The following is a 25643-nucleotide window of genomic DNA, read 5'->3' as shown; positions in this document are numbered from 1 at the left end:
GCTAGAAATATATTGGTTAAACATGTTGGTTGTTGCTCTCCTAGCTTGACTTCAAATTCAAATAGTTTTTAAAAATTTCTTACGGGTTTTTTTCATAGAACTAGTTTTACTTCGGATTTCAAAGATCCTGGGTGAAAGGTTAAAGGTGGTGTATCTCTGTTGCCACACAATAGATTTCTGAAGCTGGGACAGGAGAGATGGCACTGAGCTTTAGCATTAATGACTAACTACTGTGTCAGGAAGATTAGTGCTCAGACTTGTGTCTCTAATAAGTAATTCAAAAGGCATTTAGAGAATTAGAATGTCTGGTAGTTTTTTTCCTCTTCATTTGATGTGATTGATTTTAGAGGGTTAAGCGAAATCATTTTGTTCTTAGGATTTTTTGAAATGTGCATTTTTCTGTTTATAAAAACAACATTTTTTTTAGATTTTATTTATTTTTTAGAGAGGGAAGGGAGTGAGAGAGAGAGAGAAACATCAGTGTGCTATTGCTGGGGGTTATGGCTTGCAACCCAGGCATGTACCCTGGCTGGGAATCGAACCTGCGATGCTTTGCTTTGCAGCCTGCACTCAAACCACTGAGCTACACCAGCCAGGGAAAACAACATATTTTTAATCAGAAAAGTAGTATGGGGGTGGGGGGGAGAAACACCCCGCCACAATACCCACACTTAATATAGTCACTGGGAAAAAATAGACCAAAATGTGCCTTTTTATGTATATGTGTGTTGGAATACAGCTGAGCTCATTCTGAGAGTACAATCTTATATCATGTTTTTGAATATAGTATTTGCCCATTATAAACTTTTGATAAATATTAACAATGTTGGAAAATTACTCTGTTGAATAGGGTACCATAATTTCATTAATCGTGCTCCTGCGGTTGAATTTTTAAGTGGCTTCCTATTTTGTACTATTCATTTCGGACTCTTTAATTCAGATAAATTTCCAGAATTGACCCCAAAGAACAAATATTATCAAGACCTTTGTGCGTCCGTGTTCCATTTTTATATGGGGGCTTTCAATGAGAATGTAAGAGAGGTGCATTCTGCTGCTGCGGGCGGGCACCTCTGTGGTCGCATCTGATCCTTACCAATTTCCTGCACACAGGTGGCTTCTGCTGTTCCATCCGAGTGTCTGTTGGATGGTATGGGGCACTTTCTGAAATGACCTTGAAAGCTCTCTGACTCATGTTCAAGTGAACTTCTTGGTCTGTAAGACTCTCCTTCAGTCAGTTTCCAAAATGAAAATGAGCAAAAAAATCTTTCCTTACTCCTATTGGGAGCGACGTATAATTTTTCAAAAGAAGCTAGTTCTTGTCTAATTTTATTTATTTGTTCATTTAAAGTTTTCTATTTTGGTTTGATATGATTGGTGAAGTTACTTTAGCTGCTTCCGACATGGAAACCTTGGATTATTCGGGAGGAGACTCATCTAAGGCTCTTGGACTCTCAGGGTCTGCTTCTGGGAGAGTATCAGGGTTTGCTTTTTGAAATAACGAAATTCTCACCTATCTGGGTGTTACAAAGCATGTGTTAGCCTTGGATATGTTCCATAGCCAAGGATATGTTACCTTGTTTTGATTTTTGTGGTTCTATCCATGTAACAGAATACACATTTCTTAAACCTGTAAGACGGAGGTAATATTAGCAACTTTCAGTAAAATTCATGTAGAGCATCAAGCCAATGCCTGGCATATAGTACAGATTGAATAAATGGCAACTGACAGATTCATTTACACATTTTTCATATGTGTGCATTTTGAAATTTCTCTAACATCCAGGCTGAATGAAGAATTACGAACAATCCCTTTTGTTACACCAGGGAACAGAAATTGTAAATGAGAAATGTCAGAGGCTCATCAGTACATGCAGTTTTCTGAGAAATGCCTGTACTATATTTCCATAGAAACACTAGTGACCTCTGACTCATCAAACCGAATTGCCTTCCTAAACTGTTTTCACCCTCCGATTCTGTAGTCACAGCCTTGAAGCTGTATACTGTTTTCATTTTTAAAAAAATTTCTTAAAACTGAAATGTCATGATCTTGGGCTGGCTTTTCTGCCATCAGTGTGGTTTCAAGGCTGTAATTACAAAGCTGGAAGCCCGAGGAACTATGAAAGGTGATGTAGGTTGATCAGATGAAAGTTATTAGTGTTTCCATAGAAATGTAGACACTTCTCGTAAGCAGCATTTAAGCTGAGCAAATACATGGGCACAATAGGTTATATAATTGAGAATCCTTGGCTTCCCCCACTCCTCTTCTTTGCCCCTAAGATTTCACATCAAGAAAATAACATTACAAAAAAGGGCATTGTTTTTGTTGCACTTTGAAAGATGTGACCTTGACATTTGTAGGTGGAGAATGGGAAATATGACTTGAAGCTCTGCCAACCAGCTTTTGCTTATGGACTTGTGGTGCTATGCTCCTGCACTGAAAAGCATTTTGTTGTTTCTGGAATATGTTTTTCAGGTTGCCTATGAGAAACAAAAGCTAATGGCCCAAGTGGCACACCATTCACTGGATGGAAAGGAAAGAGGCGGATGTGAATTTAGTGCTCAGCCAGTCCAAAGACAAGTGTTTCTGCATCTGCTTGGTTCTGGGACTAGTTTCCCCGCTGCAGGCCTGGCTGTAAGGCAGGCCATGGTCTGGCTAGCTAATGTTTGACACTCAAAAACCACCCCCAAACCCAAACAGTGCTCCCCCTCCCCCATTCCTTCTCAGCCTCCATCCAATCCATTCATTGTACCAAGAGGAGCCTAGAAGATGGAGGTGGGGGAGGGCCCTGAAAAATGGGAAGAGCTCTTAGAATTTAAGGAGCTGTTGGCTACCTCCACAAAGCTTTTTTTCCTCTTTCTCCTTTAGCTCTTTGTGCTTTTAGTTTACTGGTTGAAATTTTAGAGCCCCTATATTGAAGTAGTTAGAGGTGAACTGGTGTTTATAAACTTCCTAGGTGTATATGTTTATTTCCTTTCCTCAGTGACTCTGTTGCCTATAGACGAAAAGTAAAAAAACTCTTCATGTATGACAGTTAAAACCCTTTATGATATGGCCCTGGCAAGGGTTCCAGTCAAATCAAATTACCAGGTGATGTTCTGATTCCTCTCTCTGTGCGTGCCTTTTACGTGTGGCTTCCTCTGCATATTTTTCTCAAATAGCCCTGTTTGTCCGTTGAATGCTTCTCCCTTCCACATGACCCTGGCTCCATGGTTGCTGCTTCTGCTCTCTCATTCGTAATCTTTTTAAAAAGATTTTATTTATTTATTTTTAGAGAGGGGAAGGGAGGGAGAAAGGAAGAGAAACATCAATGTGTGGTTGCCTCCTGCATGCCCCCTACTGGTTTGGCTTGCAACCCAGGTATCTGTCCTAGACTGGGCATCGAGTTGGCAAGCCCTTTGGTTTGTAGGCGGGCGCTCAGTCCACTGAGCCACACCAGCCAGAGCTGCTCTCTCACTCATAATGATCACAGGTATCAAGCACTGACCTAAGTGTATCATCTCACTGAATCCTCACAACAATGTACTGATGAGGAAATTGGCTCAAAGAGGTGACGTCACTTCCTAAGCTAACATACTTGGTAAGTGATGGTGCCAGGACTCAAACCTGTTCTCCTATCAAAAGTGATGCTCTTACTTAGTACTCTGTACTACTTCCCACTAGCATCTTGTCCATCTATCTCAGCCTATCTGTCCATCATTCACTCCCTACAGTTAATATTTTTAAAGAGTAATTATTAATTGCACAATCCTTATTGTATTAGGCTTAATAAAACATGTTTTTATTATAGTAAAATATGTGTAACATAAATTTTTACCTTTTTAACCATTTTTTTAAATCCTCACCTGGGGATCTGTTTTACTCATTTTAGAGAGAGAGAGGGAGGAGCAAAAGGGGGGGGAGGGAGGAAGAGGAGCATCGATGTGATGATGTTAGAGAAGAAACATTGATTTGGTTGCCTCCTATATGCACCCAGACTGGGGGTCAAACCTGCAACTTTTTGGTGTGCAGATGATGTTCCAACCAACTGAGCCACCCGGCCAGGGCCTTTTTCATAATTTTTAAGTGTATAGTTAGGTAGCATTAAATATATATTCACATTTTTTCTCTTGTAGCTCTTTGTGCTTTTAGTTTACTTATTAAAATTTTAGAGTTCCTTTATTGAAGTATTGAGTTGAACTGGTGTTTACAAACTTCCTAGGTGTATATATTTATTTCCATTCCTTGGTGACCTGTGACATGTCGCTAGTGGCTACCATAATTGACAGAGAACAACATTTCCATTGTAGGAATTTCTGTTGGATGTCACTTTTCTACATTTTATTTATTTATTTATTTATTACAGTAGGATTTCTTTTTCTTTTTTAAAAAACGATTTTATTTATTTATTTTTAGAGAGGGGAAGGGAGGGAGAAAGAGAGGGAGAGAAACATCAGTGTGTGATTGCTTCTCACTCACCCCGTTTGGGACCTGGCCCTCAACCCAGGCGTGTCCCCCTAGACTGGTGACCCTTTGGTTTGCAGGCCAGTGCTCAATCCAAGGAGCCACTCTAGCCAGGGTGCTTTTCTACACTTTAAAGGCAGAGAATAGTGAACTTATTTTTTCTTAGAACTTGGTATTTTGGCAAGAAATTCATTGTGTTGGCATTGTGGGTTAGTACCATTGCTTTTTGGAGAAAGTGGTTCCTCGACATTTACTGAGCAGTTTTTCTTGGCATCCTGGGATATGTTCCCGCCCTCGGGCTGGGGGTGTAGTTAAGCCTGAGATCAGATGTGACTGAAAGAAGGATACAGAGTTTCATTGGGGACCCAGTCATAGTTAGGGGAGGCAAAGCAGATGGGAAACTGGTACAAATGACCATAGCTGGTTGGTCCAGGAAGGACCAGGAAATAACCGTTGGTACAAACCTTGGGTGAAGATTTTTAGCTTTTTGTTGGGGAATATGGAAAACAGCTTTCCGTAGAACCTGAATCCCCACCCAGTGGCTCTGATCGTGATGTGTTGCGGGGGAAGCACAGGGACCTGTGGGAGCACAGAGCAGGGGACCTGACGAACCAGAGCAGCTTCAGAGTCCTTGTAGACCCTTGACTGCCTTCTGGAACGCCTGCTTCATTTCATATCTCACATTTAAAATAGCAGTATATAAAGGTTGAATCACACTGGACTAGGTGAAATAGTGCTATATCTCATATTTAATGAAAACATTTTAACTTCAAATTTGCAGATCTGGTTTGTTTTTCTTGGATTTTGGACGCAGTGTTTTCTCTTCTCTTTTTCAAAGGTTCTTGAAAAGACCATAGCTTCAGTTATCGTACTTATATTGTCTAACTTGGACTCGTGTGTGTGTGTGTGTGTGTGTGTGTGTGTGTGTAAGAGGGAGGGGGAAGGGTTAGAGACGTGACTTGAGTCTTGACTCATAATGGTGAGTGAGAGTGGGCTCAGGTGGAGAAGACAGCATGTGCAAATGGGTGGAGGCTGAAGAGCATGTTGAATTCAGGGAGCTGCATTGTACGGGCATACCTTGGAAATACTGTGGGTTTGGTTCCAGAGCACTGCAATAAAGTGAGTATTGCAATAAAATGAGCCATACTCTTTTCGCTGGGGTGGCGCCTCTTCCTTTCAATTTCTAAAAAAGGCAACCTCTCTGAAGCTCAGTAAAGTGAAGTACAGTAAACTGAGGTGTGCCTATAGTTCAGTATGGGTGGAGTATACACTGTGCTGTGGTGGGATGGGGTGAGAAGAGAGAAATAAAGTTGAAGTGGCAGATCATATAAGGATAGATATGATTTCTGTTTGGGGGACCCGAGCCCATATCTCGGTTAGAGCATTGTCCCGATGTGCCAGGGTTGCGGGTTTGACCCGTCAACCAATGAATGCCCGGATGGGTGGAACAACAAACTGGTGTCTCTCTGTCTGTCTGTCTGTCTGTCTCTCTCTCTTCCTGCCCGCTCCTTCCTCTCTCTCTAAAGTCAATAAATTAAAAAAATTTTTCTGTTTGGGAAAGGTAGGATGTTTGATTACAATTGTACCCTTAATTTACCTTTTAAGGGTCTCACATTAATTTTGCTTGTTGGCGGCTGAGGCTTCAGAATGGACCGAGTGTCTGTCCGAGACCTGCCCAAGGTCCAGGTCTCCGCTGGACGGGGCTGCCTTACTACTGTCCAATTAAATTAAAGCCTTCCTAGAGTAGCAGTTAAGTTCTTGTGTCAAAGACACACTGTAGATTACAGTTAGCTAGTGTGTCAGGCTTGACTTTGCTTACTGGCATTACCCAAATTTTACTTGTTCACATCTGGCAAAACTAAAAGGGGGTACTCAGAAAGTTTAAGATTCCATTGTGGTAAATACATAATTTTATATAGTCACAATAGTAAATAAAGAAAAAGATAAGTAACTTTAAAAAAAGGATTTATTTACTCATTGTTAGAGAGAGGGGGAGGGAGGGAGAGAGGGAGAGAGGGAGAGAAACATTGATGTGTGAGGGGAACATAGATTGGTTGCCTCTCACACGCCCCCAACAGGGGACCTGACCCGCAGCCCAGGCATGTGCCCTGACCGAGAGTCAGCTGGGGGGACCTTTTGGTTTGCAGGGTGACACCCAACCAACCCCCTGAGCCACAGCAGTCAGGGCAATATAAGGCACTTTTTAACATGTCATTGTAGCCAGTCACAGATCGAGGAGTCACTGATCTTTTTCTTTTTGCCAAATACCTGTTGGAGAAAAGCTTGTCAACTGGGTCTTTGAATTAAAGAAATTTCCTAAGCTTGGAGCCTTTTATCAATCACTTGCCCTAAAGTAGATGATTTATGTATATCCTCCAGCTCTCACAACAGTTGAACAAGATGGTTATCCCCCCCCATTTTAGGAAAAATAGGCACAGGGTAGTTAATTAAATAAAAATAGTGGTAAATCTGGGATTTGAATCCAACTCTTACTCAGACCGATGCCCTGCCTTCTAAGTTAAAATGTGCTAAGTTAATTTGCACTCAGTTTCAGATGGCTTATGAGCATGCTGACTTGGTAATATATCATCTTAGGAACCAGTCTGTGTTTCTTGTCTATCCTCTTTTAAAACTATTTAAGTCACCTACCAAAGACCCTGATTTCTCAGAACATTTCCTGATCTGTTTAATATGTTGTACTCTGTGAGGCAGATGGTTTGGGGCGTACGTTTGTGTATTGATGTGGCTTAGGAGTCTGCTTTTTACTGAACAACTCTGGTATCCTTTGCCTTTGTGTTGAATAGAATTGAACACATGTTGGGGTTACTCCTAGCAGTGATGGGGATTCTTCTAGTTAGGAATCATTTTGCTGGCTAGATCTGTTTGCTGAGGATCTAGAGAATGGCAGCCAGATCTAGCCATTCTGTTAACTTGTTTGTCATCAGGAGATGGGAGGAGCATCCGTCCCTGTGTCTCCTCAGGCCTCCTGCTTTAGCGTTGACCTGCAAAACCAGGGACAGCACCACTAGCCAATGGTCTCAGGGCTGGGTGGGGGGGATTTTAGACATAGTTACCGAATTCCGTAATAAGCACTCTTTGCGACCGTGAAAGGAATTTGTAAAGGCAAATATAAAGAGTTCTTTTTTCCTCAGGAGGTAGAATAGATCTGGAATCATGACATGAAGCAATTTATAGGCTTACCATGCAAAAAAGATTCAGGAATCAGAGCAGGTAACTAAAGTGACGTTAGTGATGTTCCATCCCAGGTCTTTGAGGAGGATGTCATACAAAGGTCAGTAGTGAGCCTCCTGTAATCTGCTCTTTGCTCCCACAAACACAGCACTGGGTTGGATGGACCCTAGGGATTAGTTAGTAGTGGCTCTGACTTTGTCAAGTACCGTGCAAAGCCTTTACATACACTATCTCATTTAACAGACCTGTAAGGTAGATGCTGTTATTAATCCTTGTATATAGTAACGTTAGGGTCCACCCTACTCCGGGCATATGGACTGAGAGTGTAAAGGGGGATAGGTCTGCAAAGAAAAACCAGAATGCCATTAATGGAAGAATGGGAGAGTGGTTGCCAGGCAAATACTAGATGGCCACATTAGCTTTTCTTAGGGTTTTCTTTGTTTTTTTTAGTCACTCGTATTTTATCTAGTTACTCTGAGTTCAGAATGTTGTTTGTTTTCAGAAAATGCATTAGGCTTTGTCCTTCCTTGAGACTTCTAGTACAGCCCTTTCATTTAATGTCCAGAATCTGAGGTCCAAATTAGGGTATTACTTGCTTAAAGTCATATAACTAAACTACAAAATGGCTTGGATGAAGACTTAGGAGAGGTTTAACTTTATATGACCCTGCCTTCCCATGCATGTGTCTTATTTTTGAGTTAGTTCATATTAAATGAATGTTCTCAGTTTCACTTCGGGCAGGATGCTCAGATGGCAGTGTTGAACGCGTGTGTAATGACGAGTTATTTCTTCGTTGCCTCGCATCTCTCCACAGCTTTTCCTGTTCCCATTGCCTTTATCTGTAAAGACTTTAAAGTTGTTCCGAGGTGAGCCTTCCCAGGCATCTCAGCCACTTTTAGCACCTTCCCAACTCTGGTTTTAGGTTATATTTTCTCTCTTAAACCTTCCACACTCTTTTTGGGCTAGACTTTTCTGATTCTGTGACTCTCTTCCCTCCATCTGTGATGTAGAGGCAGGCTTGTGTTTTCTATTTGGTTTATCCTGCTTCTTAGCATCTTCGTAGAATATCGGCAAACTGTTCTAGTCCTCGGAGCAGCTCCACAGATACCTGGCACGGTCCCTCTCCTTGAAGAGCTCGCTGTCTAGTAGAGGGCACAGATACTTAAATCCTTCCTTGGTCTTTTGGTGACTGTAGGAGGGGCTGCTGCTTTTCTCCATCTTTCCCCGGCGGTGTTGTTGGAGCTGGACCTTGAGGGAGGAACAGCTCTTCAGCAAGGGCAGGAGGAGGAGGAAACACAGGAAGGCAGGAAGGGATGCGGCATGTTTGGTGAATGGTGTGGCCAGAACATTCAGGATTGCAGAGGACTTTTCAAAGTTGTTTAAACAGTTTACCTGCTACTTGAATCCCTCCTCTCTGCCTGACTCCCAGTTGCTGGCCTGGCCTTCGGTTGCCCAGCTCTGATGACAGAAAATGCTCTCATATCCCTCCAGTCTTAATTTTATTCCATAAACTTTTAAAAATCTATTGATTTGAAAGCGAGAGAAAGGAGTGGGTAGGGGAGTGGAGAGAAACACTGGTTTATTGTTCCACTTATTTATGCATCCATTGGTTGATTCTTGTATGTGCCCTGACTGGGGAATTGAACCCTCAATCTTGGAATATCAGGATGATACTCTAACTACCTGAGCTACCTGGCCAGGCCTTGCTCCAAATTTTCGAATTTACCATTGAGATACTACAGTTGATGTTTATTGAACAGCTACTTTGTGCTAGGCTTGTGAGAGGTAATGGGGATACAGCGGTGGGCGAGACAGGCCAGGTCCCTTCCCCTGTGGAACATTCTAATAGTGGAGTCAGTCAGACATTGAACAAGTAATTAATTCCTTGTTGATGAGTACATGAATGATTATAGAAAATTATAACGGCTCTTTGACCTTTTGAGACAAAGGTGAGAGAGGAAAGAAAAAGCTTTCTGAGGAAATACTTGAACTGATAAAGAGTGGAAAGCAAACGGGAGAAAGTAGGCAGTCACCGCAGGAGGAAAGAACCGTCAGCTGCGTAGAGAACACTCACCGTGTGTGTGCCGTTTGCTGTGCTCGGTGTCTGTCCTCAGTGTGATGGCCGCACACCAGTCGGCTGCACGCAGCTCAGACTTTTCGGGCCCGAGTGTGCTTTGCGAGGTGTTTATTCCTACCTGAACACCACACTTATTAATAATAGAAGACTTGCTCTTTTTTATGAGTATAAGTAAAATTCTTAAGCATCTGTGAAATTTTTAAGTAAAGTCACCCTGTTTGTATTTGTTGTAAGTTACTATTTAGTATATTTTGCTTTCTTCTGGAAAATGATTAAGTAGCACATGACAAATATTAAATGAGTAGTAATTTTTCCATGAATTTTTATTCTAGCTAATAGTGCATGCTTACTCATAATTATTTGTGCTTTTTGTTTGGTGAGATCCCACTGTGTCCAAGGACTGTATTATGTATTAAATAAGCATTTTATATCAGTATCTCACGCAATCCTCATTACTACTCTGTGGTAAATGCTGTTACTATCTATTTTTTGGTTACTTACCCATTTTTTCGATATAAAGGTATTGAAATGGAAGCTCAGAGAGGGATAGCTAGTAGCTCAATGTTACAGAACTAGGATTTAAATCCAAATTCGACTTCTGAATGTAGATTTTTAAAATACTGTATGATGTTTGCATGTTCATATTTGGAGTTACCTTGGAGTAATTCACAAATCATAATCATTTTTCCCTGTTGTTTTCTCTGTAGGTTTTTGTCAGGATGAATTGACAGAGCTCGACCCAGGAAGTAGTAAGTTCTGACTATTCCCTAGGGTTAATGACTAGAAAAGGGTGTATGTGTGTGTGCTTTTAAATGTATAACTTAAGGTGTCATTGATAGTCCTTATTGACTCACTTTGTTTTCATTTTAACTTGTTATTATGGGGAGGGCACTGTATCTTTTCTAGTTATATATTTTTTTCTTCTGATATTATGTAGTGGCCAGGATCAAGCCATTTCACAGAAAATTGGGCTGCTGAAACTTTCCATTTGGTTCTAGTCTCCTTGCCCTCTCCATCCATCCTCCCATGAAACCAGTAACAATGCACACTGTGCTTTCATTTTTGTACACATACAGCCTACATTCACAGCCACTTTTCTAAAGTATTGACTAGTTTTGACATAATTTCTTTCAAAGATGGGTTGTGCATGGTTTCCAGGGGTGTCCAGCCTGTGGCCCACAGGCCACATGTGGCCCAGGATGGTGACGAATGTGGCGCAACACAAAATTGTAAATTTACTTAAAATGGTTTTTTTTTTTTTTGCTGATCAGTTTTCATTAGTGTTTCTATATTTAATGTGCGGCCCAAGACAATTCTTCTTCCAGTGTGGCCCAAAGACGCCAAAAGGTTGGACACCCCTGGTAGGCACTTAAAATTGATAACTTTTATGCTAGAGTTTAATTTCTGAAGCACTTTCATTTACATTCTTAAGGGATTAAAATATGAGAGTAACCATTTCAAAGTCTCATTAAATGATGCTTTTCAGGACTATGTAAGTCTTGGTCATAGATAATCATCTGTGTTTCCAGGGCACTATTAGAAATAGGATGTGGGAATATCCAGTGTATACAGACTTTATTTTGCTATAATTCCAAAAGTATAATGATGATTTAGATTGAGAGTCAATGAGATGATCTAGAATTATTTTTCTAGTTCTGGTACTTTTTAGGGTCATGGGACTGGCTTCTTGTCACCAGTCTATTGTTGGGGTAGGTGCTGCAGTCCACCTTCTCACCATCCTGGCTGATGTCATCTCTGTGATGTCGTGGAACTTCTCATATATTTGCCCCTCACACCTTAATAGTATAAATAAACATTTGTGTTTGTTCAACTAATACTTATTGTTTGCAAGACAAAATAAATCCCAGAATACTTATCAAACACCAGGGACATAAATTGGTCTTTCTAGAAATTGGAAAGTTCAGAATCAGTTTTGTAGGTAGTGTAGGTTCAGTTTACCCTGCCCTGCCACCCGAGATTCCAGTACCTATGTGTGCACATACTACAGTATAGTCTCTTGGTTCTCTTATGAATAGCCTTGAGTTATGGTTCTTCCTTAGAAGCACTTTTGTACACTAGGAAGGTCATTGAGGTGTCCTGTAATCTTTTGGACAAAACTATGTATAAAACATTCCAGATAATTGAGAACTCAAATATTGAGTGTTCTTTTCTGCTCTAGGCCCATTTCTGTGCTCCAGGGATAAAACAAATAAGTCTGGGTCCTACCTTCATGTATTAAATATCTATTGGAAAATATTTTCTTGTCTGGAGTTATTTTAAAAAACATTTTTTCAAGTAGGCACAAAGTACCCAAACTTATTCTCCTTTTCTGCACTTAGTAGCAATTGAAAACAGATCATGCCCTTCTTCTTACATTTTTTTCATAAGATTGTTATTGAATAATAAATCTTTCTGGACCAACTAGTTCTAACTCATTTAACATTTTTTGCATAGAATCTCTACCTAGATATGATGATTTACAGACCTCTCCATTCTGGGAGGATGAACAAATGTATTAGTACAAAATAGGAGTCACCTAAAAAAAGTCACTTTTCTTTTGAAAGTTGTGCTTAGCTTATGTGGCTAATATTCTCAATAAAACCTGTGTTATCTTTCTGAAATTAGTAGTGTTTTTATTCTTTCTCTTTGAAGAGATACATGAAGGCCTGATGTTATTATAATAAGCAGGCAGAAATAAAAGCTTATCACTTTGATTTGAACTAGTTTTGAGGTTCAAGTGAGCATGCTCATCCTAACTGCTGAGTGATGGGGAAAATCTCAAGACGAAGATGGCCTGTGTGTGTTGTGTTCAATTGTTTGCAAACTGTTGATACTGCAGAGTCCTTGGCCTGTGCCTGGGAAGAAAGGACATCTCCTATATTAATACTTCATGGCTTTTGCACATAAAATTGAGAACAATAGGGATTTCTTTGTGGTGCATCTTGGGAATTTAGAGGTCCCAGTGGCTTCCCTAATTCCGGAATTCCTGATGGGGAAAGCCTGCTCATACTTGTTTAATTTGGAACAGGAAGTACCATTGTTGCTGATTTCCCATTGTGCCTGGCAGTGGTTGTAGACAGTACGTTGGAGACAACAGGTGGGATGTGTTGGAACTGGATGAGGAAGGACTAACTTTGTTCAATTCAAATGACCTTTTTTTTTTTTTTGGCACCTTTTCTGCGATAGAGCAGATAGGTAGCCAGCCAGGTTTGTAATATGGGCAGCTGTTCACACTCTAGCTGCCTTCCTATGATTCCTGGGCTTCCTGGAGTCCAATGTTAGGGCACAGGTTCAGGCTAAGTTCATTTCTACAAGAAGCATCTCTGTACCCTGCCTATTAGCATAAGCTAGGGACAAGGGCAGGGAAAGGTCAAGAGGAGTTCAAAACAGCATAACCTTTCTGTGCTTCTGTTTCCAAATAACCCCAGTCTGCCATGCTCCCCAAGTTTTTTCCTCAGCTACCATGTTTACCACGTAGTTGTAAAACTCGAGAGAACAAGGACTGACTTGATACAAGGGAAGTCAGCCAATGGAAGTCATTGTTGCTTAAAACAGGAGAAATAATTGATTTATGTTTGGGGGCCAATTAGGTTATAAAACAGGAACAGTAAAGGGACCTGTGACTTGAGGACAGCTCCTTGCTCTGATTTCTGTCCCGTAGACAAGGGGCTCCCCAATAAAGGCTGTCAGCTTTCTAGGCTAAATTATTAATTCCTTTCATGCCTCTCAGGGATTGTAAACAGCACATAACACAGGAAAACAATTGATACTGTTCAGTCATTGGCCAAGAGAGGGTCAAAGGGTAAATAGTTGGATTAGCAACAGCTGTTCTTCCTCCAAAGTCAAACTTTTGTCCCTAATTATCTATTTCAGCAAAGCCATTTTTGAGTTTTTGGCTTGTACATAGTTAAATCCATTTTTTTCTTGTTACAAAGCAATTGTACAAATAATTAGTAAACATTGACCAGAATTGAAAATACTCATTTTAATTCCATTTCCGGAGGTAAAGATGAGCATTCTTTTTGGTATGTGCTGACTACAATATGTTGTTTGATGTTCAGAGGGTTTTATCCCAGGGAAAGTAACTACTTGCAAGTTAAGAGTAGGAGCTTTTTAGCTGTTTTTACCAACTGCTGAAGGATCTTGGTGTAGCTTGATTAAAAGAAAAAGAATGCCTTTGTTTACATTGATAGTAGGACAGTGCATGCTCATTGTGGAAAACATGAAAAGAAAAATATAAACACCCCTAATCTCACCACCTGGAAATAGCCATTGTTTCTTTTTGAGACTGTCCTTCCATTTGCATGAACTTATTTTTACATAAATAGGAATTGTAATATAAATATAATTTTATACTCCATTCTCTCAACTCAGCATTACATTAGCAACATTATTCCAAGTCATGAAACATTTTTTAATAAATATTTTTAATGGCAGAATATTTCATTGTAATAACTTTACCATGATTTATTTTTCAATTGTCCTGTTGGTGGACATTTAGATTGCTTCAGGTTTTTTGTATGTTACAAATAATGTCACAGTGAACATGTTTTTATATAAGTTTTTTCTCTGCATTTCAGTTGAACTCTTTTAGTTTTTTATACAAGCCAAAACTCTTTAGAATTGAGAACATGTCTCTGGTTTAAGATTGCTTGGCTTCAATAATTACCAACTCTGCAGTCTTGGCCAAGTTATTTAATCTCTCTGTGCTTCAGTGTTTCCATCTGTAAAATGGGGACAATAAAAAGTTACTTCTCCTTTATTGGGCTGTTGTGAGGCTTAAGATAAGTGATAAATGTATTTAGAATAATGTTTGACAAATGGTAAACACTATTAAGCTTATGCAACGTAATGTTAAAATGCTCAGTCTCTCTGTTCTTGTGGGCTGTTGTAACTGCGCTTTATTCAATTAGACTTGCCTGTATTTCTTAATGACGCGGAGATAAATCATTCCAGATGTTAGCAGGTGTAAGTTACTGCTTCGCAAGTAGCTCCCTCTGAGGAGCAGAGCTCACCACTTTGGCCAAGACTGGTTTTTACCATCTGGTTGACTGTTAGAATGTTTTGGGCCCCTTCCCCCAGCCAGTAGCAGGTAACCTCCCAGATGACCATCTGCCATCCCATTTATTTAACCTCTTAGGAAATTAACTCTCTGCTTACTTAAAACAAATACATTATGTACTTTCTGTTTGGCAAGTAGCACGACCTTATAGAGAGTGCACTGAGGTAAAAACGTGTACAATGACTCTTACCGTTTAAAAAATACTGCATGTTCAGATTTTTGCTGACCTAGACTTTAAAACATGTATATGTATATACTGTTTTCTACTAAGCAGAGACCTAGAAAAATGAACATTTTAAAAGAAACTTGAAAGTTGAATTAATCTTTGCTCGTTCTTGCCAGACTGATAGACGTCCATGAAGCGGGGGCCCGTGGGTGGAACAGGCAAGATAAAAACAGCTTCAGAACCAGACAGCCCGACACTGCTAGCCTGCTCTGTCCGGTTTTGCAGTTGTCTGTCAAGTGTTTGGAGGTTCCAGGGAGACTTTCTGTGGATCCTTCAAGCTACAAAAGAGAAATGTACATTTCAGTTAGAGTAACCGTAGTTTCTATTCAGAATTCTAATATTCTGTACCATCTCCTAATGGGTCCATTCCCAGTTGTCAAACTATATGTCTCAATTTTGGTCTCAGAAAATAATTCGTATAAGCCCAAGTGTGGTCCAAAGAGAATGGACTTAAGGCTGCCTGTTTGAGATCAATGAAGGAAAGAAAACGAACATTTATTGGGTATTCTGTATGTGTTAGGCACTTTGCATATATTCATTAGGAGCGAGGATGGTTATATTATGTAAATATATCTGATTTTAAGTTTGACTTTGTAATATCTAGTTCACTGTTCTTTTCTACCTTCCCATTTCCTTTTCCTCTTTGATGTATGTGCCGAGCTAAGACAAGAGTTCCTGCCCTTGAGGGACTCTGTTTAGTTAGGAAAACAGACACAAAATTTGATGATACGTGGCTTTTACTACAACATCATTATTGTCACCATCACCATCAGCTTATACTACTACTGCTGCTGCTGCTGCTGCTACCACTACTAGCTAGGCCTGGCTGGGTTGCTTAGCTGGGCAGAGTGTTGTCCCGTACACCAAAAGGTTGCAGGTTTGATCCTTGGTCACCAAACCTAGGTTGTGGGTTCAATCCCAGGTCGGGGCATATGGGAAGCAATTGATCGATGTTTCTCTCTCTCTCCCTCTCTCCCTCTCTCCTCCCCCCCCCCCTTCCTGTTTCTCTAAAATCAATAAAAAATATATCCTCAGGTGATTATTTAAAAACTGATGACTAATATTTAATACACACTAAATGCCTCACATGCGTTTTTGTTAAGCACTCCAAGAACTTGTTCACAAAGATGCTACCCCTGTCTTACAGATGAGGACGCTGAGGCCTGGAGAGGGTGAATGGCTCACCCCAGAGCCCATAGTGGAGAAGTGTCTCAGACTTCAGACCTGCTGTTCTAACTGATCTTTTATCCTGTCTCTAGGACTCTTGACTGTGACAAGTCACAACAGCTAGTGAAGGAGTTTGAGACAGTATAATGACTTACAACATATACATTGGGACTTTTTATGTACAGAAGAATAAAGACTTTTTACTAAGGGTCATTTGGGCTCTTTTGCATATCTTAGAATGGTTTTGGACACAAAGTAGAATAATTCACTATGGGCTAGGTTCCCGAAGAGAGTTCTTCTGTGACTCAGGTTCAGAATTTATCCACTATTTATCCGAGTTCTTTCTTGAAAAAAATGAAACTAAGTTCACAAATGTCCTGTTTTCCCCTTATGTTACCTTTCCTCCACAACATTCTGTTCGTGATTTAGGTATTCAGCACTGGTAACTGCTCCAAGAGCCTGCTTCTGAAACTGCAGCCGAATCTGCTGGATCAGGTCTCCTGACTGTGACCTTTCCCTGGGAAGATCTAACGTGAGGCCTGGATTTCTGATAAGGATTCTTTTGAACAGGGTGGGGGGTGGCATGAGATCCAGAGCTTAGACTGTGCTCTCATCCCCTTGACCTCTGCCCCTGTTTCAGAGTTTATACTAACTTGGTAGGGACTCCCTGTGGAGCCACGAGTTTAGGGCTTGTTTACAATTGGTGAAAAGATAGTTGCATTCAGAAGTCATTGTTGGGACGGTGGAGAGTCATGGATCGCTGTCATTATCTCGGGCGGGTGCGGGGAATGAACATCTGGGCCTGGAGATCTGTAATGGATGACTAAGAAGGAATGAGGAGACACTCTGGCCCTGGGGAGTCTGCTGAAGCCTCTTCCTGTGGGAGCAGTCCTGCAGCAACATTTTGAGAGCAGAGACAGATTTGTATACACCTGTGTTTCATTTTATTTTTAAAAAGACTGAAAGTGCTTGTTTAAATTCAATATGATAACGGGGGGATGTGTGAGAATTCTCTACCTTTTTTGATGTCCCACCAAAGAGAACATTTGCTGTGTTAGGTAAACTTACCAAGTCATGGAGGGAAGCTCTCGATTGTTACAGCCACGCCCCCTCTTCAAAGTTATGCTTAGTTTTACAAATTAGTGTTTTCTCTATAAAACCTTGTAGTGCTCTGTGTATGCTGAGGAGAGTACAGCAACTCAGTCCGAAATGAGTGCTCGCATGCTTTTCCGGGCACGCTTTGGTCAGCCACGCCCATGCTTAGCTTCTGTACCTCAACTTACATACTTTTTTTTTTTTGGTCCAGTATCTGTTGTCGATATGAATCTGAAAATAGAAAGATAAGCATCTTTTTTCTAAGGGTGCTGTCACTGTGAACCAGAATTGAACAAATACATCCTTGGTTGGTAAGCACAGGAAAAGATAAGCTTCATGAATAATAAGATTTAAAGTGAAAAGATATTTTATCTTTTTTACCCTAGCACAAAATGCCATGTGCCTAATGTAGTCTGGCCTATAGATGTATATTGTTTGGCTGCTGTTGTTAAATAAAAGCATGTTAGTTTGCCAACATTTAAAGCCTGCAAGAGTTTCATAAAAATTTGTGTTTCTGGCCTTGTGGATAAATTGGAAAAACCTAACACTGGGCTTGCGTGGCACCTTTTGGCTGGAACAGAGTAGTGGTTGTCCCCTTTAAGTGAGCATGCCCTCTCGGGCTCGTCACAGACCCGTGTGGCCGCCTTCGTGCATTCATGTTTCCTGCCAGCCTTACTAGGCATTCGAGTTTTCAGCTCCCACATTGAAGAATGAAGCGCAAATGAAGGTGTGGGGAAGTGGAAGCTTTTCCAAGTGTAGTCTCAGAGTATCTGTTAAAACTGGAAGTGTGCACATGTGTTTTTGCAGATTTAGCAGTTCACAAATATTCCTAGATATTCATGTTTTCATGTGTGTTTATCTTACAAGAAATGACAAGTGTGCAAAATATATACTCACACATACTCCTTTCAGCATTTATAATAGTAAAAATAAATGGGAAACAGCTCATAAGTTGAATAGGGGACTAGTTAAGTGGGCTGTGGTTACCCATGCAGCAGGAGTACTATGGAAACATTGAGGAGAAGGCAGGTTTTAGTTTGGAAGAGGATACGCTGAGTTGTTTATTAGTGGTATCTTTGGGCAGATGGGATCACAGGGTCATTTTCATTATTTCTATGTTTTATTTTTTTAACAAGGCTCTTGTATTAAGAAAAAGATACAGTATGTTTAAAAAAGAAATCTGTGGTTCTCATTTCTAACTACCAATTTTCCAAGGCAGTTCTGCCAAATTGAGTCAGCTGGGCTCCAGCTTCCCACTTAGATCAAGATTTTTACATTCAGCCCTGGCTGGCATAGCTCAGTGGATTGATCGCAGGTTCGATTCCCAGTCAGGGCACATGCCTGGGTTGCAGGCCATGGCCCCCAGCAACCTCACATTGTTGTTTCTCTCTCTCTTTCTCCCTCCCTTCCGTCTATGAAAATAAATAAATAAAATCTTTTAAAAAATCAATGGGATAGTAATAATATTTAAAGAAAAAGATTTTACATTCAGAATTCTCTTACCTTGAGATTGCTCTAAGGAAGAGAAATCAGTATCTTCAAGTAGCAGGAACCATCTTGCAGCCCAAGAGCATGGTAGAAGCCTAGAGTAGTAGTTTTAGGCTTCTGCTGGCAGCTGTGCCTCCATTCACCCATCAGGCTATTAGAATTGGCCTCCTTTTTAGCGGCAGGCTTGACACTAGGGTGCTATTAAGAATGAAGGGAGCTTTACTAGCTTCTCATGTGAATTGTGCTCTCCTGGCAGTCGCAGGGTTATTACGTCCCTGAAAGTGACCCTGCTGGAAGACAGCATGGTGCAGTGGAAAAACCAGGGCGAGTTTGCATCTTCACCGCTTCCTTGCTGAGTGACCATAGGCAACCTATAAAGCTCAGTTTCTTCATCTATTAAACAACAGGAGTTACGGTAGGGGCTGTTTTAAAAAATAAATGAGATAATATATGTGAATTGCCTAGCACTTAGCTGTTCTATCCATTCCTTCATGTTTCTCCTTTGCTGAAATACATGACAAAGGGTTTCTGACTTTTTGTTAATATTTAGTGAGCATTCACTATGCTAATGGTTTTGAAACATCTCATTTATTCTCTGTGCTAGCTCTATCAGGTTCTCAACTCTTGTTCTCCCCGCTTTACAGATGAGGAGCTTATGGTTTATCGCTTGGTTAAGGTCACATAGCTGGTGAGTTGCAGAGCTGGAGCCTGTGGTTCAAAAGCCAATGTACCTTTTACCTTTTAAAATAGTGGTATGATTTACATACTTTGAAATGGACAGATAGTTCAAACAGTTTTCACAAAAGTACGTATCCTTGTAAATCCTGTTCCATCAAGGTACAGAACATTGTCATCCCTGCAGAAAATTCCCTTATGCCTTTTCTCAGTTGATCCCACTCTTCTACCCCAAGAAGCAATAATTTCTGATTTCTGTCATGACAGATTCGTTTTGCCTGTTCTAAAGTGTTATATAAGTAGAATCTTGCAACATGTGCTGTTTTGTGTTCAGCATTTTTTAGCATGATGTTTGAGACTCATCCATGTTGTAGGTTTTAATATTTTTATTTTTTTTATTTCTGAGTAGTATTCCACTAACAGTATCACAGCTTATTCACCTGTTAACACCTCGGCTGTTTCTAATTTTTGGCTATGAAGAATAAAGCAGCTATGAACATTGTACAAGGTTTCTTGGATGTTTTTTTTTTCTTAGACATGTATCCAGGAGTTACTGGGTCATATGGTAGATGTATGTTAAACTTTTTGTTGACTTGCCGAATTATTTGTACATTTCACACTTCCAGTAGTGTGTGAGTTCCGGTTCCATATCCTTGTAGACATTGTGTGTTGTCAGCTGGTAAGTTTCAGTCGTTCTAGTGAGCAGTGTAATAGGACTCATGTGGGTGTTTTCTTTTCTTTTTCTTTTTTAAGATTTTATTTATTTATTTTTAGAGAGGGAAGGGGGGAGAGAGAGACAGACAGACAGACATCAATGTGCGGTTGCTGGGGGTCATGGCCTGCAACCTAGGCATGTGTCCTGACTGGGAATCAAACCTGCGATGCCTGGTTCGCAGCCCGAGTTCAATCCACTGAGCTACGCCAGCCAGGGTGGGTGTTTTATTTTCAATTTAACCTCACCCGAGTATATGTTTATTTTTAGAGAGAGAGAGAAACTTCGATGTGAGAGAGAACCATCTTTCAGTTGCCTTCCGTATGTGCCCTGACCAGGGATCGAACCTGTAACCTCTTGGTGTATGGGATGATGTTCCAAGCAACTGAGCCACTTGGCCAGGGTGGGACTAATGTGGTTTAGTTTGCATTTACTTGATGACTAATTATGTTGATCACGTTTTAATGCCCTTGTTGGTCATGTATACATTATCTTTTAGAAGTGTCTATTCAGAGTCCTTACAATTAAAAAAATCAGGTTCTTTGTCCTATTATAGAGTTGTGGGTATTGTTTACTACAATACAAGTCCTTCCTCAGAAATATGTATTGAGAGTATTTTCTTCTAATCAGTTGTGTTTCCATTCTGCTTTATTAATTTTTAAAAAATATATTTTAATTGATTGTTATTACAGTTGTCCGAATTTTCCCCCTGTACCCCCTTCCTCCCACTTTCCCTCCCTCCAGCAATCCCCTCCTTAGTTCATATCCATGGGTTGTGCACATAAATTCTTTGGCTTCTTCATTTCCTATACTGTTCTTGACACAGCTCCTCCTATTTTGTACCTACCGATTATGGATTTTTTAAAAAGATTTTTTTTTTTATTTTTAGAGAGAGGGGAAAGGAGGCAGAAAGACAGGGAGAAGAATTCACATCAATGTGTGGTTGCCACTTGCACGCCCCCTACTGGGGGCCTGGCCCGCAACACAGGCATATGCTCTGACTGGGAATTGAACCAGTGATATTTTGGTTTGCAGGCTGGCGCTCAATCCACTAAGCCACACCAGCCAGGGCCCAATTGTGCTTCTTAATCCCTGTACCTTTTCCTACATTCTTTTTTCCCCCTCCCAGCTCATAACCCTCCACATGATCTCCATATCTATGATTCTGTTCCTGTTCTGGTTGTTTGCTTAGTTTGTTCTTTTAGATTCAGTTGTTGGTAGTTGTGAGTTTGTTGTCATTTTAATGTGCATAGTTTTTACCTCTTTTTTCTTAAATAAGTCCCTTTACCATTTCATATAATAATGGCGTGGTGATGATGAACTCCTTTAGCTTTACCTTGTCTGGGAAGCACTTAATCTGCTGTTTCATTCTAAATGGTAGCTTTGCTGGATAGAAGAATCTGGGTTGGAGGTCCTTGCCTTTCATCACTTGGAATACTTTTTTCCAGTCCCTTCTTGCCAGCAAAGTTTCTTTTGAGAAATCAGCTGATAGTCTTATGGAAACTGCTTTGTAGGTAACACTCTGCTTTTATCTTGCTGCTTTTAAGATTCTCTCTTTATCTTTAAACTTCGCCATTTTAATTATGATGTGTCTTTTTGGGTCCCTCTTGTTTGGGAGACCCTGTGCTTCTTGGACTTGCATGTCTAGTTCCTTCACCAAATTGGGGAAGTTTTCCTTTATTATTTTTTCAAATAGGTTTTTGATTTCTTGCCCTTCCTCTTCTCCTTCTGGCATCCCTATGATCTGGATGTTGGTGCGTTTAAAGTTGTCCCAGAGGTTTCTAATCTATCCTTGTTTTTTTGAATTCTTTTTTCTTTCTGCTGTTCTGATTGAATGCTTTTTCCTTCTTTGTGTTCCAGACCATTGGTTTGATTCTTGGCTTCATCCACTCCGCTGTTGGTTCACCTGTAGATTTTTCTTTATTTCACTTAATGTAACCATCATTTCTTCCCTTATGCTGTTGCTGTGCTCAGTGAGTTCTTTGAGCATCCTCATCACTAGTATTTTGAACTCTGCATCTGACAGGTTAGTTATCTCCATTTTGTTTCGTTCTTTTTCTGGGGTTTTGTTCTGTTCTTTCATTTGGGTCATATTTCTTTGTCTCCTCAATTCGACAGCCTTCCTGTGTTTGTTTCTGTGTATTAGGTAGAACTGCTTAAAACTCCCTATAAAAGGCATCTGTAAATTGTATGGGGTGGAGCCTTGGTTAATTGCCAGGGCAGGGCAACCCATCTCACTGTTTTGGGGCTCTGTGGGGGGAGAGCGCTCATAGAGGGGCCAAGCTGCCTAGCTTCTGGAGGTTTTCCCAGCACTCTCCCTGTTTCCGGTCACTCCGCCCACGTCCTGTATGTGACTGGTGCCCTTCCAGCTGTTTCCCTGGTGGTGATTCCCAGAGCTGGTTTGCATACATTTTAAATTCATACAGGCCCTTTAAATGGACTCTCCTGAAAATTCGGCAGTTTTTTTTTGCCACCCTAACCCCCACTGTTTTTTACAGCCAGAAGTTAGGGGATTTAACTTCCCAGGACTGGAACCCTGGGCTGTGCAGTCTGACCAGGGGCTGGGATCGCTCCTCCCAAGGTATCCCTCCCAATTGTTATTCACCACACGTGAATGTGGGTTTTCCTTTTCCACCACTGCCAGCGCTGCCACTCTGTATCAGATTGTGTCTCCATGCAGCTCTGCTGCCTCTGCAAGTCCGCCCCTCCTACCGTCTGCATGGATGTGGCTTCTTTAAATCCTTGGTTGTCAGACTTCCATACAGCTCCATTTTCTGATGGTTCTGGTTGGTGGTGTTTTGAGAAATAGTTGTGATTATCTCTGTGGTTGTGGGAGGAGGTGAACTCTGTCTACTTATGCCTTAGTCTTGACCGGAAAAGTCCTATTAATGTGATGTTTGATTAGCAGAAGTTTTACGTGTTTATGAAGTCCAGTTTATTACTTTTTTCTTTTATGATCAGTGCTGTCAGTGTCCTCCCTAAGAAATCTTGGCCTACCAGACTTTGCAAAGGTATTCTTCTGTTTTCTATTAGGAACGTGATGATTTTACCTTTTACATTTATGTCCATAACTTGTTTTAAATTAATTTTTTGTGTGTGGTATGAGATAGGAATCAAAATCTTAAGAATATTAATTTGTTTTGGCATCATTTTTGAAAGTTTCCTCACTGAATTTTTAATACACTTGCTAAAAAATAATTTGATCCTCATATGTGTGAGTCTATAGACTCTGTATTCTCTTCCATTCATCTATTTAACTTTTCTCCAGTACCGAATGTCTTGAGTATTATAGCTTTGTAATAAATTTTGAGATCAGGTAGTGTTAGTTTTGCAACTCCATTCCATCTTTTCAAAGTTGTTTTGGCTATTTTAACTATTTTAGTGTTTGGGGTTTTTTTTTCATTTCTTTAAAAATTCTAGAATCAACTTGGCAATTTTTTTTAAAAAGTGTTAAGATTTTGATTGGATTGCATTGATCCTATCAATTTGGGGAGAGTTGTCATTTTAGAATTGAGTCTTCTATGAATTCAGTGTTGTCTTTCCACTTATTTAGAACTTCATTTATTCTCAGCCAATTTTTAAAAAAGATTTTATTTATTTTTAGATAGAGGGAAAGGGAGAAAGAGAGGGACAGAAACATCAATGTGTGGTTGCCTCTCACATGTCCCCCACTGGGGACCTGGCCTGCGGCCCAGGCATGTGTCCTGACTGGGAATCGAACCAGTGACCTTTGGTTTGCAGGCCAGCACTCAGTCCCCTGCAACACACCAGCCTCAGCACACCAGCCTGGGCTCAGCAATAGTTTTAAATGATTAGTGTTGAGATCTTGTACATCTTTCTTTAAAATTGGCCCTATGTATTATTATTTTTTAATGCTATAATGAATGATATTATTTACACTATATATTTTTTAATGAAAACATTTTTATTTTTTAATTGTGGCTAGTATATAGGAATTGAGTTATATTGTACAACATTATCGTACTTGTTTTCTAGGTGTAGGGACTTTAAAAAATAAATTTCTCTAGACTTTTGTGTACATCTGAATAAAGACAATTTTTTTGCTTCTTTTTGATGTTTATTTTTCTTATCTATTGCATTGGGTAAGATTTCAGTCCACTTGTAGATAAAAGTGGTGAGTGACATTCATGTTTTGTTTTTGATCTTAAGGGTAAAGAGTTTACGCTGTCAAGTATATTAGTTAATAGGTTTTTTTCCTCTTCATTGATTTTAAAAATTATGGTAAAATACATATGACATTTAGCATCCTAACCATTTTCAGTTTACAGTTCAGTAGCATTAAGTGCTTTCACATTGTTGTGCAGCCATCACCACCATCCAGCCACAGAACTCTTTTCATCTTGCAAAACTGAGACTCTGTGCCCATTAAAAATATACCCCCAGCCCCCTAGCCTCTGACACCACCATTCCACTTTCTATCTCTATGAATTTGACTACTGTAGATATCTCATATCAGCGGAATCACACAGTATTTATTCTTCTGTGCCTGGCTTCTTTCACAGCTTAGCATCAATGTTTTCAAGGTTCAGCCATGTTGTAGAATGGGTCAGAATTTCCTTCCTTTTAAGGCTAACATTCCATTGTATGTATATAGAAAATTTCGTCTATCCATTCATCTGTTGATGGACACTTGGGTTGTTTATACCTTTTGGCTATTGTGATTAATACTACTATGAATATGTGTGTAGAAATATCTCTTCAAGTCTTTTTTTTTTGGAACGTGGGGTTGCTGTATTCTTTAAACTTTTTTTTTTGTATTGATGTTAGAGAAAGAAAGGGGGAGAGGGAGGGAGAGAAGAAGGCAGGGACGGGGAGAGGGAGGGAGGGGGAATGAGGGGATGGGGAGAGACAGAAACATCGATTTGTTGTTCCATTTACTTACTCATCTTACTTATTCATTGGTTGTATGTGCCCTGGCTGGTGATTGAACTCAAGTTTTTATTTTGAATTCTTTTGGTTGTATTCCCAGAAATGATGAATCATAGGGTCATTGTAATTTTTTACCACTGTACTGTTGTTGTTCACAGTGGCTGGACCATGGACCATTTTACATTCTGCTAACAGTGCACAGGGGTTCTAATTTTTATGCGTTCTCGTCAATACTTCTTTTGTTTCTTTTTTTTTTTAAATTTTTTATTTTGAGAGGGAGTGGAAGAGAGGGAGAAAGAGAAGGAGAGAAACATCAATGTGTGGTTGCCTTGCGTGCACCCACCACCAGAGACCTGGCCCGCAACCCAGGCATGTGGCCTGACTGGGAATAGAACTGGCAGCCCTATGGTTTGCAGGCCGGTTCTCAGTCCATAGAACCACACCAGCCAGGCCTTTCTGTGTTTCTTCTAGTAGCTATCTTAACTGGTGTAAAGTGATATCACATTGTAGTTTTGATTTGCATTTCTCTAATGATAAAAGACATTAAACATCTTTTCATGTGCTTATTGGTCATTTGCATATTTTCTTCGGAGAAATGCCTGTTTTAAGTCTTTTGTC

At 40.2% G+C, this 25643-nt stretch overlaps 1 protein-coding gene across 4 annotated transcripts in view; it reads left to right on the top strand.

Annotated features, from left to right (window-relative positions):
- NR6A1 (nuclear receptor subfamily 6 group A member 1) overlaps window positions 1–25643 on the top strand; it is a 198024-nt gene that overhangs the window by 25761 nt on the left and 146620 nt on the right. For all 4 annotated transcript variants that reach the window (XM_036022209.1, XM_028520470.2, XM_036022208.1 and 1 more), the window contains exon 2: window positions 10418–10459. In XM_036022209.1, the coding sequence (XP_035878102.1) occupies window positions 10418–10459 (42 nt within the window). The remainder of the gene's footprint in view (window positions 1–10417; window positions 10460–25643) is intronic.

The sequence above is a fragment of the Phyllostomus discolor genome, chromosome 3 (genome assembly GCF_004126475.2).
Source record: "Phyllostomus discolor isolate MPI-MPIP mPhyDis1 chromosome 3, mPhyDis1.pri.v3, whole genome shotgun sequence".
Classification (NCBI taxonomy): Eukaryota; Metazoa; Chordata; class Mammalia; order Chiroptera; family Phyllostomidae; genus Phyllostomus; species Phyllostomus discolor.
Note: the sequence above shows the minus strand (reverse complement) of the source record. Positions and strands in the feature narration are given on the sequence as shown.